At 36.9% G+C, this 16,476-nt stretch overlaps 1 protein-coding gene across 1 annotated transcript in view; it reads left to right on the plus strand.

Moving 5' to 3' along the window:
* The window catches only part of SCEL (sciellin), a 144,419-nt gene that overhangs the window by 95,046 nt on the left and 32,897 nt on the right, over positions 1-16,476 (plus strand). Inside the window, exons 26-28 of the mRNA XM_007466808.1 lie at positions 6,863-6,925; positions 12,609-12,680; positions 14,488-14,562. Of these exons, the coding sequence (XP_007466870.1) occupies positions 6,863-6,925; positions 12,609-12,680; positions 14,488-14,562 (210 nt within the window). The remainder of the gene's footprint in view (positions 1-6,862; positions 6,926-12,608; positions 12,681-14,487; positions 14,563-16,476) is intronic.

Consider the following 16,476-nt stretch of genomic DNA (forward strand, 5'->3'; position numbering starts at 1 on the left):
CCACATCTTCTTTACCCATTCATCTGTCGATGGACACTTAGGTTGCTTCCATGTCTTGGCTATGGTAAATAGTGCTGCAATGAATACTGTGGTACATGACTCTTTTTGAATTATGGTTTTCTCAAGGTATATGCCTAGTAGTGGGATTGCTGGGTCATATGGTAGTTCTATTTTTAGTTTTTTAAGGAACCTCCATACTGTTTTCCATAGTGGTTGTATCAATTTACACTCCCACCAACAGTGCAGAAGAGTTGCCTTTTCACCACACCCTCTCCAGCATTTACTGTTTCTAGATTTTTTGATAATGGCCATTCTGACAGGTAGAGGTGATACCTCATTGTACTTTTGATTTGCATTTCTCTAATAATTAGTGATGTTGAGCATCTTTTCATATGCCTCTTGGCCATCTGTATGTCTTCCCAGTGAAATGTCTATTTAGGTCTTCTGCCCATTTTTTAACTGGATTGTTTAGGTTTTTGATAATGAGCTCCATGAGCTGTTTGTATGTTTTAGAGACTAATCCTTTGTCTGTTGTTTCATTTGAAAATATTTTCTCCCATTCTGTGGGTTGTATTTTTGTCTTGTTTATGGTTTCCTTTGCTGTGCAAAAGCTTTTAAGTTTAATTAAGTCCCATTTGTTTATTTTTGTTTTTATTTCCATTACTCTAGGAGGTGGGTCAAAAAAGATCTTGCTGTGGTTTATGTCAAAGAGTGTTTTTCCTATGTTTTCCTCTAAGATTTTTATAGTGTCTGGTCTTACATTTAAGTCTTTAATCCATTTGGAGTTTATTTTTGTGTACGGTGTTAGGTAGTGTTCTAATTTCATTCTTTTACATGTAACTGTCCTGTTTTCCCAACACCACTATTGAAGATGCTGTCTTTTCTCCATTGTATGTTCGTGCCTCCTTTGTCATAAAGTAGGAGACCATATGTGCGTGGGTTTATCTCTGGGCTTTCTACCCTGTTCCATTGATCTATATTTCTGTTTTTGTGCCAGTACCATATTGTCTTGATTACTTTAGGTTTGTGGTATAGTTTGAAGTCGGGGACCCTGGTTCCTCCAACTCTGTTTTCCTTTCTCAAGATTGCTTTGGCTATTCAGGGTCTTTTGTGTTTCCATACAAATTGTGAAATTTTTTGTTCTAGTTCTGTGAAGAATGCCATTGGTCATTTGATAGGGATTGCATTGAATCTGTAGATTGCTTTGGGTAGTATAGTCATTTTCTCATTGTTGATTCTTCCAGTCTAAGAACATGGTATCTCTCTCCATCTGTTTGTATCATCTTTAATTTCTTTCATCAGTGTCTTATAGTTTTCTGCATACAGGTCTTTTGTCTCCTTAGGCAGGTTTATTCCTAGGTATTTTATTCTTTTTGTTGCAATGGTACATGGGAGTGTTTCCTTAAATTCGCTTTCTGATTTTTCGTTGGTGTATAGGAATGCCTGAGATGTCTGTGCATTAATTTTGTATCCTGCAACCTTACCGAATTCATTGATTAGTTCTAGTAGTTTTCTGGTGGCATCTTTAGGATTTTCTACCTATAGTATCATACCATCGACAAACAGTGACAATTTTACTTCTTCTTTTCCAATTTGGATTCCTTTTATTTCTTTTTCCTCTCTGATTGCTGTGGCTAGGACTTCCAAAACTATGTTGAGTAAAAGTGGTGAGAATGGCCATCCTTGTCTTGTTCCTGATCTTATGGAAATGCTTTCAGTTTTTCACCATTGAGTATGATGCTTGCTGTGGCTTTGTCATATATGGCTTTTATTATGTTTAGGTAAGTTCCCTCTATACCCATTTTCTGGAGAGCTTTTATCATAAATGGGTGTTGAATTTTGTCAAAAGCTTTTTCTGCATCTATTGAGATGATCATTTGGTTTTTATTCCTTAATTTGTAAATGTGGTGTATCACATTGACTGAATTGCATATACTGAAGAATCCTTGCATCCCTGGGATAAATCCCACTTGATCATGGTGTATGATCCTTTTAATGTGCTATTGGATTCTGTTTGCTAGTATTTTGTTCAGGATTTTTGCATCTATGTTCATCAGTGATATTGGTGTATAATTTTCCTTTTTTGTGATATCTTTTTCTGGTTTTGGTATCAGGGTGATTGTGGCTTTGTAGAATGAATTTGGGAGTGTTTCTCCCTCTGCAATTTTTTGGAAGAGTTTGGGAAGGATGGGTGTTAGCTCTTCTCTAAATGTTTGATAGAATTCACCTGTGAAGCCATCTGGTCCTGAACTTTTGTTTGTTGTTAAATTTTTAATTATGGTTTCAATTTCATTACTTGTGATAGGTCTGTTTATATTTTCTAATTCTTCCTGGTTCAGTCTTGGAAATTTGTACCTTTCCAAGAATTTGTCCATTTCTTCCAGGTTGTCCATTTTATCGGGATATAGTTGTTTGTAGTAATCTCTCATGATCCTTTGTATTTCTGCAGTGTCAGTTGATACTTCTTTTTCGTTTCTAATTCTGTTGATCTGAGTCTTCTCCCTTTTTTTCTTGATGAGTCTGGCTAAGGGCTTATCAATTTTGTTTATCTTCTCAAAGAACCAGCTTTTAGTTTTGTTGATCTTTGCTATTGTTTTCTTCGTTTCTATTTCATTTATTTCTGCTCTGATCTTTATGATTTCTTTCCTTGTACTGACTTTGGGTTTTCTTTGTTCTTCTTTCTCTTTCTCTTACATTGTTTATCTGAGATTTTTCTTGTTTCTTGAGGTGAGATTGTATTGTTATAAAATTCCCTCTTAGAACTGCTTTTGCTGTGTCCCATAGGTTTTGGGTCATTGTGTTTTCATTGTCATTTGTTTCTATGTATTATTTTATTTCTTCTTTGATTTCTTCAGTGATCTCTTGGTTATTTAGTAATGCACTGTTTAGCCTCCATGTATTTGTGTTTTTTACAGTTATTTTCCTGTAATTGATTTCCAGTCTCCAAGCATTGTGGTCAGAAAAGATGCTTGATACGATTTCAGTTTTCTTAAGTTTCTAAGGCTTGATTTGTGACCCAAGATGTGATCTATCCTGGAGAATGTTCCATGAGCAATTGAGAGAAAGTGTAATCTGCCACTTTTGGGTGGAATGTTCTATAAATATCAATTAGGTCTATCTGGTCTATTGTGTCATTTAAAGCTTGTGTTTCCTTATTTATTTTCTGTTTGGATGATCTGTCCATTGGCGTAAGTGGAGTGTTAAAGTCCCCTACTATTATTGTGTTACCGTTAATTTCTCCTTTCATGGCTGTTAGAATTTGCCTTATGTATTGAGGTGCTCCTATTTTGTGTTCATAAACATTTATAATTGTTATATCTTCTTCTTGGATTGATCCTTTGATCATTATGTAGTGTCCCTCCTTATCTTTTGTAACAGTCTTCATTTTAAAGTCTATTTTATCTGATATGAGTATTGCTACTCCAGTTTTCTCTTGATTTCCATTTGCCTGGAATATCTTTTTCCATCCCCTCACTTTCAGTCTGTATGTGTCCCTAGGTCTGAAGTGGGTCTATTATAGACAGCATATATATGGGTTTTGTTTTTGTATCCATTCAGCCAGTCTCTCTCCTTTGGTTGGGGCATTTAATCCATTTATATTCAAGGTTATTATCAATATGTATGTTCCTATTACAATTTTCTTAATTGTTTTGAGTTTGTTTTTGTGGGTCTTTTTCTTCTGCTGTGTTTCCCAACTAGAGAAGTTCCTTTAGCATTTGTTGTAAAGCTTGTCTGGTGATGCTGAATTCTCTTAGCCTTTGCTTGTCTGAAAAGCTTTTGATTTCTCCATAGAATCTGAATGTGATCCTTGCTGGGTAGAGTAATCTTGGTTGTAGGTTTTTCTCTTTCATCACTTTAAGTATATCCTGCCACTCCCTTCAGGCCTGCAGAGTTTCTGCTGAAAAATCAGCTGATAACTTTATGGGGATTCCTTTGTATGTTGTTTGTTGCTTTTCCCTTGCTGCTTTTAATATTTTTTCTTTGAATTTAATTTTTGTTAGTTTGATTAATATGTGTCTTGGTGTGTTTTTCCTAGGGTTTATCCTGTCTGGGACTCTCTGTGCTTCCTGACTTGGGTGACTATTTCCTTTCCCATGTTAGGGAAGTTTTCAACTCTAATCTCTTCAAATATTTTCTCAGACCCTTTCTTTTTCTCTTCTTCTTCTGGGACCCCTATAATTTGAATGTTGGTGCGTTTAGTGTTTTCCCAGAGGTCTCTGAGATTGTCTTCAATTCTTTTCATTCTTTTTTCTGTATTCTGCTCCTCAGCAGTTATTTCCACCATTTTGTCTTCCAGCTCACTTATTCATTCTTCTGCCTCAGTTATTCTGTTAGTGATTCCTTCTAGTGTATTTTTCATTGCAGTTATTGTGTTGTTCATCTCTGTTTGTTTGTTCTTTAGTTCTCTAGGTTTTGTTAAACATTTCTTGTATTTTCTCAATCCATGCCTCCATTCTATTTCTGAGATTCTTGATCATCGTTAATATCATTACTCTGAATTCTTTTTCAGGTAGATTGCCTATTTCCTCTTCATTTATTTGGTCTTGTAGGTTTGTACCTTGTTCTTTCATCTGTGGCATATTTTTTTACCGTCTCTTTTTTTTTTTTTTTTTTTGAGTAGGATTGTGTTCCTGTTTTACTGGTTGTTTAGCCTGAGGCTTCCAACACTGGAGTTTGTAGGCTATTGGGTAGAGCTGAATCTTGGTGCTGAGATGCGGAACTCCATGAGACCTCACTCCAATGAATATTCCGTGGTGTCTTTCTACGTTAGTCCAGTGGTTTGGACTCAGAGCTCCCACTGCAAGAGCTTTGGCCCTGGGCTTGTGAACCAAGACCCCACAAGCCACCTGGGGCAGCAAAAAAAAAAAAAAAGAAAAAAACAAAGTAAAAAATAACATTAGACTAGGAAACTAACAGATATGTTAGGAAGAATATAAAATAAAAATATAGATGAATCAACAACCGGGAGGTACATCAGCACCACAATAGTAAAAAAGAGAAGGAGGGAAAAGAAAAAAAAAACAAAAAGGCCTTGGCTATGGAGGGCAGGGCCTAAGCAAGGGTGAGGTTTGGGTGGTGGGCAGGGCCAATGCTCAGGACCCACAGGGATGGAAAAGGCTCTGGGGGCTGTGGTGGGTGGGGCTTAGGCTCAAGGAACAGAAGGGGCCCAGGCGTGCCCCCAGCCCTGGTCTCAGATGGCAGGGGACCTCACCAGGGAGCCCAGCAGGCTTCCTGGGCTCGAGTGGGCGGGGCAAACGCCCTTCTCTCCTCTCCTCCTCCTCCAGCCTCGGAGGGCCCCTCCCTCCTGCCTCTCTTGATCTCCCCAGCCTCCATCCTATGCCTCCAAAGAACCACGCAGCCTGGAGGGGGCTTTGGAGGGCAGGGGATGGCCTAGGAGCTCAGCAGCCTCCCCAGGACTGAGTGGGCGTGGCAATGAACCTCCACTCCTCTCCCACTCCTCCTGGAGGGCCCCTCCTGCCTGCCTCCTGATCTCCCAGGCCCGCAGCTAGTATTTTAAATGTGAGGTTTAAGTGTAGCTATGGAATGCTGCTTAATTAGCATATTTATCACTTATTGATGGCTTGGATGTTATATAAAAGGAGCATTAAATCTCATCCCACATAAATATGAGGACTTTCATGTTATTTTTCATCCTTATCAATATTAATTTTGTGAGTCAGAGTCCCTACACTGATTCCGTGTAAAAGAACCTTACTTGAAATCTGCTATTCAGGACTGGCGAAGGGAGATTTATGACAACAGGAGTTAATTCTAAAGATGTGAAAAGTTAGGGCAGAAATAAAAATGAAAATATAGTCCCTCAGAATTCTGGAATCCATAGTGCCTAGTGCTGTGTCACTACACTTCTGTTAATTATCACTTATTTATTCTTACTCAGTTCAGTCACAACTGTAGTCATTGTGCCTATAAATTTTATTTACATTAACTCATTTATTCTCACTGCAACCTTATGAAATTAGATATTATTATCCTAGTTTACAAAAGGAAGCTTAGAAATGTTAACTAACTTGCCCAAGAAAGTAGAAGAAATGGCCTTGCTCTGACTCCTAAACCATCCTGCTAACCAATAGCATTGGTGACAAGTCTTTTCCAAACTCATGGAAAAAAATTAAGAACTACCAGCGTTATGGCAAATATATAAATAATTAATATATACATAACATACCAGAGAACATTGTATCTCATGAAGGTGTGTCAAATCACTATTGTAGCCCAAGATTTAAGAATGTAATTGTCCCATTTATCCTCCACATTATGAATTGTTTATTCAGATTTGGGGTTGACTTCTCATATTTCTGTCATGCAAAAAGCTGGAATGAAGGCTCTAATTAAATATTTAAGAGTTGATTTCAGATGGGCAGGTGGCTCAGCCTCAAGCCTTGACTCTTTTACAAATTAGTCAATTGACCTTGGAAAATTCACTTAGCCTTTCTGAGCCCCATATGCTGTCCTGCAAGATTTTGTGAGATCTGAATGAGATAACCCACGTGGAAATACACAAGTTAGTACTTTGTGATGCAAAGGAAGTATTCATTCAAAGTTAGCCGAATGTGAATATCAGTCAGTTGTTTCTTTTCAGACCAGATTTCTCAAACCTTCCAAAAAATTAGTTCTTTATTTCTCTCTCATAACGTAATCCATGCTCATACTTGAGTTGCATAAGACAAATAGTTCGATGTCAGATTTTCAATGTCCATATTCTTAAAGACCACAAATGACTATGTTTAAATTTTTGTACAAATCTAAAAATTTTTTATTCTAATATTTATTTCCTAAAATTGTATGTAATTACATCATATATATATATATATATATGTAAAAAATATTTTTTTTCCTATAGAAACCAGGACCTAGAAAATTTAATTGAAGTAAATTCCAATATGTCTAAGAGTAAAAATGAAAGGTAAGGCTTATTATAATTTACATTTTTCTTATGAATTCTATATGAGCCTTCATAAATTATATAACTTTGAAAGATTTTCTGAGAAGTTGAACTGTACTGTGATATTTAAATATAAACACTATCTGAATATGAAAAACACTGTACAGGGTGCTTAATAACTGATTTGGACAAAAGTTAGCAAAATTTGAATTCTGTTGGGATTTCTGACTAAGGGCCTGCTGTTCAATGGCTTACTGTAAAAGGCATCATGGAAATTCAGTGCTCTGCACATGGGCTGTGAAGATTTATTTTTACTTACTGTTGCTTGGTAGGTTTTCAGCGGTGCAGAAAGCACTCTGGGAATCTCTTCCTTGGCTACGTAGTGCTAAAAGAATGCACAAATTCATCACAGCCACAAAACAGGACCTAATTTTGGAATTTCTTTACATCACAGAGAACGCCAGCTTTAAAACTGTTGTACTTTGTTTCTTTTACAACGAAGGTTAGGATAGAAGCTCTACTTCATTGTTGTTACAGATTGTTTAAATTAGGAAAGAATTTTAAAAGTCTTCCATGTTTAGCAATTCTTCTCCCAACACATGGGAGGACCCTAGAAGCAATAAGTTTCTATTTTTAACCTTCCTAAGATACAGCTGCCTTTTCTGTTTAAGAGAAAAAAAAAAAACTTTTATGTAAAGAAATGATATTGTTGATATCAAGTGAAGAGAGTAGAAAAGTAGGAAAAGAGCTGGCACACTGTTTGGTCTGTTTTTCATATCTCTTAAAGGCTCTTGCATATAAGAGGTAGGTGGTTTCTTTCTGTTCCCTTAATTCCCCAAATCATCCTCTGCCTTCTCTTTTTGTGATCCCAAGCCAGCCTCTGATAGAATGAGGGAGGATACATTTTCAGTAGGATCCACTATTTTGGGAACAGTATTGGGCTTACAATTAACCAAGCTCATTCAAATATTATTTGGAAATGATCCAGATTAAAAAATGACAAGTAAATGAGGAGGTATAATTAAGGAACATTTCACTGAATATGACTTGAGAGGTGTTTCAGTTTGAGTTATGCTTGCTCATGAAACAGGGTTTTATTGGAAAGATTAATGAGGAAATGGAAATTCAAGGGCAGGAATGGTAGCATGGCCGGGCTTCACAGAGGCCTGCACTGGAAGGTTGTTCATTCTTGACCAGAGGACATTCCATCAGGAATCCCCAGACCTTAACCTTAGTTCTTGGTCATTGTCAGTTCTTTGTTGGCTTCTGCCTATTTTTCTGCTGCTCTTCCCTCTACCTGTTGGCTTCCTTATTCTCTGCTCTGTAGCTGTTTGATAACCAAGAACTTTAGCTGCCTCTCTTTCCTCATAACTTCACCTTCCTCTAGCTTTCCAAGGTCTGGCCTCCTTCAGCAAGGCAGTGTGGTTGTGGCCATCTGTGTAGAAGAGGCTGTGGGATGGAAAACACCGTGGCTGGCTGTAACGCGCACACACTCTCCTTTACTTTCCTGCAATTTCATCTGTGCTTCTTACCTAACAGAACCCAACAATCACACGTACCTTCACAAATGCACCCTGTCTCTCCAGTGGGATGGTGATCATCATAGTCAGTTACTATGTCTGGAGGCCTTAACCACCACTACAAAATCATTTGCTCATCCCTGAGTTCTGTGTTCAGATGTTATTCATTCTTCTTCAGTTCTATCCGAATCCTGTACAGGATCTGTCTCCAAATTAAATGGAAAATGTAGATACTGCCCCAGCCTTGAAAGAACAACTGTAATAAAAGTTCTCACGTGAAAAAAAAAGTGGAAAAAAGAAATCTCTGGGCCCAATTTTGCACCCATATAATTTGGGCTACAGAAAAGAAAGTTTACTTGACTCTCAAAATGGGTAAAAATTTAACAGAAAGAAAATTGAGGGTCAGAGAGTAAGAGTAAGAGACATGATCAGGTGCAGAAAGTTAGTAAATTAGAGAGGTGTCCTGGCCTCAAGTCCTCTCTTTATTTTTCATCAGGAGAATTCTGCTTTTGTTAAATTGTATTTATTTTTATTGAAGTATAGTTATTGTACAATGCTGTGTTAGTTTCAAGTGCACAGAAAAGTGACTCAGTTATATGTGTATATATATATATATATATATATATATATATATATATACTCTTTTCAGATTCTTTTCCATCATAGGTATTACAGGATATTGAGTAGACTTCCCTGTGCTATATAGTAGGTCCTTGTTGATTATCAGTTTTATATACAGTAGTGTGTATGTGTTAATCCCAAAGTCCTAATTTATCTCCTGCCCCCCTCCTCCTCCACTATCCCCTTTGGTACCAATAAGACTTCTTCTTATATATTTAAAACCTGTAATTTTTACAAGAGCTCAAAACCTTGATAGTTTTATAGAAGTAAACCCTAACACATACAACAGTTCAAAATGGTAAGCTCTTACTAAGCTTTTAGTCTTCATGCAAAAGAGATTTATAAAGTTTGCAGTGACATGGGTATTTATCAGTTGAAATTATTTTATGCTGTTTAAAGTCAAGTTGCCAAGGTTAAGTCAAATAGGACAATGGAAATCTCAGAGTCATAGGCCGATCTGTTAAACTGACACTTGATTTACTTTATGAATGTATTCACTTTGTATAGTAATTGGATGTCCACATAGATATACGCTTTCTGATTAGTGTATTCACAGAGTTGTACAACCATCATCACAATCACTTTTACAACATTTTCATCACCTCAAAAAGAAACCCAATGCACAGTAGCAGTCACACATCATTTTCCCCCAACCCCTTAGCTCTGGACAACTACTAAGCTACTTTCTGGCTCTTTAAATTTCTTATTCTGGACATTTCATATAAATGGAATCATAAAATATGGTCCTTTGTGACTGGCTTTTTCCACTTAGAATAATGTTTTCAAGGTTCACCCATGTTGTAGCATGTCTCAGTATTTCATTGCTTTTTATTGCCAAATGATATTCTACTGTGTGAATGTACTACATTTTGTTTATCTATTTATCAATTGATGGGCATTTGGATTGTTTCCACTGTTGGACTGTAATTTACTCTTATGAACAATGCCACTATAAACATTCATATATAAGTTTTTGTGTAGAGTGTGTTCATTTCTCTTGGGTAAATACCTAGGGATTGAAATTGTTGAATCCTACAGTAACTCCATTTGAGGAACTGCCAGACTTTTAAAAATCAGCTGTACCATTTGATGTTCTCACTAGCAGTGTATGAAGGTTCTAGATAGTTAAATTTTCAAGGTGAACTTCCACTGCAGAAAACATTTTCTCAAGTGTAATTCCATTTGGAATTTTGTAAGTTCCAACACAATATTTGGTTTTATAGTTTATGGAGTTATTTAATTAAGAAACAAAATTGTGACCATTGATTGCAAGTTACAATTCAGCAATTTGTTTCAATGAAGGGTAATGTCTTAACAATAAAGCCGTCAAGCAAAAAACATTGTCAGTCATAAGTTCTTCTTTAGGAATATTATTCAAGCATCTAAGGAATAGTTTGGTGGAGAGTCCTCTATTGCACTGGTTCCCACATTTTATTTACATCAGACTCACCTGCTAATCCAGGGTCCACACTTTGAGAACCAGTGCTCCTTTGGGTAAGATATCCGGCTGCCTCTAAGGTAGCGGTTCTCAATCTTGACTTGCACATGAGACTTACTGGAGAGGTTTAAAAGACTGCAAATGCCAAAGCCATACACCAAAGCAATTAAACCAAATTCAACATAAGAATTTTGGCGGGACACAGTTCAATCCTTATCAGAACTGTTTACAAATTATTTCACTTTCCTATCTGCAGATTTTGCAAATTGGTGATATTTGATTTTATCTTTCTGAGGACAATACAGACACATTTCACACTCATTGACAACCTTTGTCCTTTGAAACTATTTGCTAAAATTGGGTTTTGTATTATATACTATATGATTTGAATATTTCCAAACAATTCACAGCTAGGTTCATTTTTCTGGAATGACATATTCTACTGATTGTATTAGAAAATCTTCTAATAATATTAACTCTACTTTCTCATTACTTAGTGTCATTTTAACTCAGCTGTAAAACATCTGTTTTGTGAAATATCTGTCTTAAAACTAGAAGATGGTTTTCTGTATGCCAGAGTTGATACTATGTGAGCAGATGTTTTCTTCTTCTTTAAGAGCTACCTGGAAATGGAAGGAACGGGCCAGTCAAGAATGATAAATCATGATCAAGATCTAAATCCTCCTCTTGGTCTTTATGTCTCTCCTATATCAGAGTTTACTAACACAGGGGAGGAAAAAGAGCTAAAGCTTTCACTACTCCTGCATTAAAATTTTCCTCTGTCTCATAGGAAAAAGCAAATATGCCTGTACTTTGTTAAGCATAGTGACATTTTTAGATTAGCAGAAATCTAGGTCAAAGTTCTTTTGCAATCTTCAAAGTACTGCTTTCCGTTAAAAACAAAATGGAAACTGGAATTTCTCAAAGGAACCCCTGGATAATTTTCATTAAACTGATAAACTGTCAGATATGTTGTACATGAAAAACTTTCTAAGATGGCACTGCTGCTGTGAAAATGTTACTGGAACCAATTTCAGGTGGTTCCTGCCCTTGGTAAAAAAGTATTCTGTCTTAGTGTTAGATAATGTGACACATGCCTGTAGATGATTCCTAAAGGTAAGATAGTGGTCTCTGTGGAGGAGTAAAGTCGTACATGTATTCTTTTTGTGTATCTGTGCAGAAACCAGGCAAACAAGAAAGAGGTTCACTGTATATTTTTAAAAGTTCATTGAACAGAATTTTAATAAAACAAAAACCTTCTAGGTGGCCTTGATTTTTAGTGCCAAATATTTGCATTTGCTTTCTCAGGCAAGATGGCCAAGTTAGTGGGTCTACTGAGGCTTTAATCAGCCCATCTTCTAGAACCACTGCCTACTCTTATGAAGCACAGAAGACACTCAGGTACTGTGGTCAATTATAAAACAACTGACAGGACTATTCTTCTGTTTTTTTTTTTTTTCTCCTTCTGTTTTTTAAAGAAAACATCCACATACAACCTGATCCTTCCTTTGAAATTCAGAAACTTTTAATTTTACCAGTGGCTAAGCAGGCTTATACAAAGGTGTTGAGTAAACAACTTGGTCACTGGTAAGTTGTCAATTATGAATAATGAGTGTAAACTGTGATTTTTCCTTAAAAAGTCTATAATTTTTTAAAAAAAGCGTGATTGAGACACTGGCATTGACATTCTTTAAGTAGATTTAAAGGTTTCATTAAATCAGATGTTATCAGGTTCGTTAATTAAGGTCGACTTTTTGCTTGAGATTTGTGGGGAAAGCAATGGTTTGGAAATATGAATGGGACATCAGAGAAATAGACACTAAAACATGTTACAGGAATATTCAAAATAATCATCGTGCTCTACAACAGACTTATTGAGTGACTGATTTTCATAATAGTATTCTGGAAGTAGGCCAAGGCACTTCTGGAAGTTAAGACAAAATGGGAGACATAAATAAATTTTGCAGAAATGGATTGATACCACTTTAACATTTGTATTTTAAAGGTAATAGTTTAGAAGGACGATATGAGCATTATTTTTTTCATTGGATTGGATAATTGCCTTGTTAATTTGATTATCCTGTAAACAAACTTTAAACGTGAAGTAAAATGGTTTGTATTGCAGCTCCAATGCTGAACCCAGGCATGCAGGACCAAAGGATACTGTTGTGTACACAAGGACGTATGTGGAGAATAGGTACTGGAAATTTATTTGAAGTATTTTGCTATATATATTTTATAATTTTGAAATAATCTGTGTTTAAGAAGGAATGCCATTATTTTAGGGTATGCTTGCTTTTTTCAAATAGCAGAACGTTTAAGAGTATATCAAGTTCTTTATATAAATAAGTATGTAATTCTTTATAATCTTTCCACTATTAAGTCGTCAAATAATCATACAATTTCACTGAATGGACTAAAAAATATTTTAATATAATACATGTATACATAATAGGATAGTTATTTGAAAGTTGTCACATAAACATACATGCCCCTAATAAGCTTTATAAAATTACACAAGTATTCCTATGCTAATTTGGAGTCACACTTTAATTAAATGGTTCTATCGACTGTTGTTTACCTCTAATCTGAAATAAGGGGTATAACTTTTAGTAAATAAGCTCTGGCCCACAAAATCTGCTGCTTGATGTGACGGATGTTGAGGAAAATGTCAAACAAGGTCAGGGATTCACAAGTCATTTGATTTTGCGGAGTATAAAAACAAGAATTGGCCTAATTGTGGGGTAGGGTAATGGTGGGGCATTCAGATGTGGATATACGCACGCGTGTGTCAATAATCGCCCATTTCAAAGAGGCCAGAGAGCAGAGTATGGGGGCGGGGCTCCCAGAAATTCGAGGTGCATTCGATTTGAGCAACCTTCCCCCAAAAGGGATTCCTCAAACCCCAAAGTAAGTTACCTTGTAAAATGCAACCTCAACTTTGATTTTGCTGCTTAATCCAATTCTCCCTAAAATCTACACTGACAGTGCAGTATATATTAGACCAGAGGCCCTAGAATCAGAGTTGGGATTGAATCTTAGTTTGTCATTTACTGACTCTGTGGCCTCAGCAAAACTACTTAACTTCAGTTTTCTGTCTCAATTCAAGTCTCAATTTTATGACCAATAAAATGGGAATAATTTTATATGTATCAGGCATAAATATGTGCAAACTTTTATTTAGCATTGTGGGCTATGTGTTCCGTAAAGTAGATTCTATTTCTAACAGCAGTCTGCCTACGGGCAGTTTGGAGGGAGAGAAGGATTTCTCATTAAAAACCCCAAGTGAGGGCTATGGAGTTATCCTTCACTGTATGGAATAATAGGAACATATTGCTTCTGGTCCTAATATGCTCTCAGGTAGTGTAGGTACTGGGGAAGCAGTTATGTACAGCCAGCTGGTTAGTGCACTGCACACTTCATTTGTCTCCAGGAGAGAGTGACGTTTACAAACTGGAGCAGAAAGGGAACAAAGAGGACTTGTAAAAGTTACAATATTTTTGCTTTCATTCTAAATGACTCCTGGATGTTTTCAAGCAAATATAAAAACTTCCAAAGCTTTCTCTAAAAGTTCAGGAGTGTTTCTCTACGTGAATGGTGTCTGTCTATATTTGCCTGCACTGGCTCGTGCTTTGTGTATATTCTTTATGTGAGGCTACAGATAGCTTTCTTTTAGTAAAAATAAGGGAGGTGCAAGTATAAGCTTCATGAAAAACAATAACTGCTCTTCCTGCTTACACTTGTTCTTGCACTCTCCTTGCCCCATTCTTTATTTATCTTGGTGAATATGTCAACTTGGAGGTTTCTTGCATATAAATACTTCTCCAGATTTAAAAAAAAAAAAAAAAGAGTCAGTACATTGTCCTGGCTCGTAACATCACAAAGAATAATAATAATGAGGCTGTGCGAGTGGGTGTGTGTGCTTCCTTGCCTGCATAGAGGTATATACTTCAATACTAGGGAAATAGCCCAATTCTCACATGTCCATATGTGTTTGTTTCTAGTAAATCACCAAAGGATAGATATCAGGAGAGTATCTCTGGAAAATACATACAAACCATTTATTCGACTTCAGATAGGTGAGTATCTCCATACATAAAAGTATATACATACACACATATAAACATATGTATTTTTATATATTATAGATAATATATATGTGTGTACATACTTTATAAATATACATTTTATTATATATGTGTATATGTATTTATATATAATATATATTTATTATATATATTATATATTATATATATTATATATATTATATATATTATATATATAATATATATATTCATTATGTATATAGCACTGAAATATATATGTACACATTCTTGTAGTCCATTGAACTTGGAGATGACATTCCTGACAGTGGTTATATTGGTGATTGTATGAGTGGAACAAAGTACAGCAACCTCTGCATCTAGGAATTTGCTCCTTGGCTTCCTGGCTGTTGTTCTTTGATTTTGATGTACTTTATTCCAGTAGAGCTTTCTGTGCCTTACAGCTGCCTCCCAGGCAAGTGTCTCTGCTGTTGGTGATCCCAGGAGTCCCCAGTACTGCCACATTATTAGCATCTAGGCTTCATTGCATCCCTAGACTGTGCCCTCAGACCTCTCTCCTTGAGGTTTTCCAAAGCCAGCTCACCTTACAAACAGTTGCGTGGATGTGCCGCTGTGACCCACTAGGGACCATGCTCAGTTCCCAGGAAGGAGGTTAGGATGAGCATCAATTTAGTGCCGGTAAACTGACCTCAGGCTTTTGCTCTTGATTACTCTCTTTTACCATTTTATGCTCAGTCGGGTAAATAGGTGACAATCCTGGGACTGTGGCCTGCAGACTTCCAGCGGAGGAAATAAAAATAATTAGCATTTCAGTCCAACCACTGGAAACCAGCTGTAATGCAAATGTCCGGTATTCTATGGATGGTATTTCTCTATTGCAGGGGGTGGAAATATGGCTCACTGAGGGTCACGATATATCTTTTTTTTTTTTTTTTTTTTTTTTTTTTTGCGGTACTCAGGCCTCTCACTGCTGTGGCCTCTCCCGTTGCGGAGCACAGGCTCCGGACGCTCAGGCTCAGCGGCCATGGCTCACGGGCCCAGCTGCTCCGGGGCATGTGGGATCTACCCGGACCGGGGCACGAACCCGTGTCCCCTGCATCGGCAGGCAGACTCTCAACCACTGCGCCACCAGGGAAGCCCCCATATCTTATTTTTATGCACAGTCTCAGCTTGTAATGCAGTCCTTGGCACCTAACAGATACTCAATAAATTATTCCTGAATAAACAAATCTATGTTCCATTTACTAAGGGAAACATAGGTGGGCCAGGCATCAGAATTATATCGTCTTTTTGTCACTTTTGTAAGATCTTCTATTACCAAGGCTCTTCTTAGTGTCTTGCCTTTAAGTCACACCTCTTTGATGTGACTACAGGAGCACCACAAGTACTGCTTAGATAACCAAAACACCAGAGCTAGGTTTGTCATAACGCTCTGAAAAGATCTTTGACTAAGTATGATCTTTTTTTTTTTTTTTGGTCACAAGGCACAGCTTTGTTCCCTGACCAGGGATCAAACCCAGGTCCCTGGCAGTAAGAGCATGGAGTCCTAGCCACTGGAACACCAGAGAATTCCTGACTAAGTATGATCTTAATAAGGATAACACCAACACCAGAGCTTTCCCTGGGCTCATGTTTTTATTGTTAAGGAAGAAAAGCATTCTACATTAAAGTATTACTCTCAAAGTGAAGAATTTCACTCCTGTTCCTCAAGTGATCCTTGAAATTTTTTTAGTCATCAGAGCAAAAGTCAATTCTCCGTTAAAACTGGTTAGTCCAGCAAACTTTTTCTGTTGATCATTGTGTGAAATTAGCTGCATCCCCACAGTTCTTACCTAAGCACATCAATCCCATAAAGTGGCCAGTGCCCCTTTACAGGGTAAATACCAAATTCCTCTGTATATGATTTATGGGCCTTCAGAATCTGATCCT

This window comes from Lipotes vexillifer, unplaced genomic scaffold (assembly GCF_000442215.2).
Source record: "Lipotes vexillifer unplaced genomic scaffold, Lipotes_vexillifer_v1.1 scaffold19, whole genome shotgun sequence".
Classification (NCBI taxonomy): domain Eukaryota; kingdom Metazoa; phylum Chordata; class Mammalia; order Artiodactyla; family Lipotidae; genus Lipotes; species Lipotes vexillifer.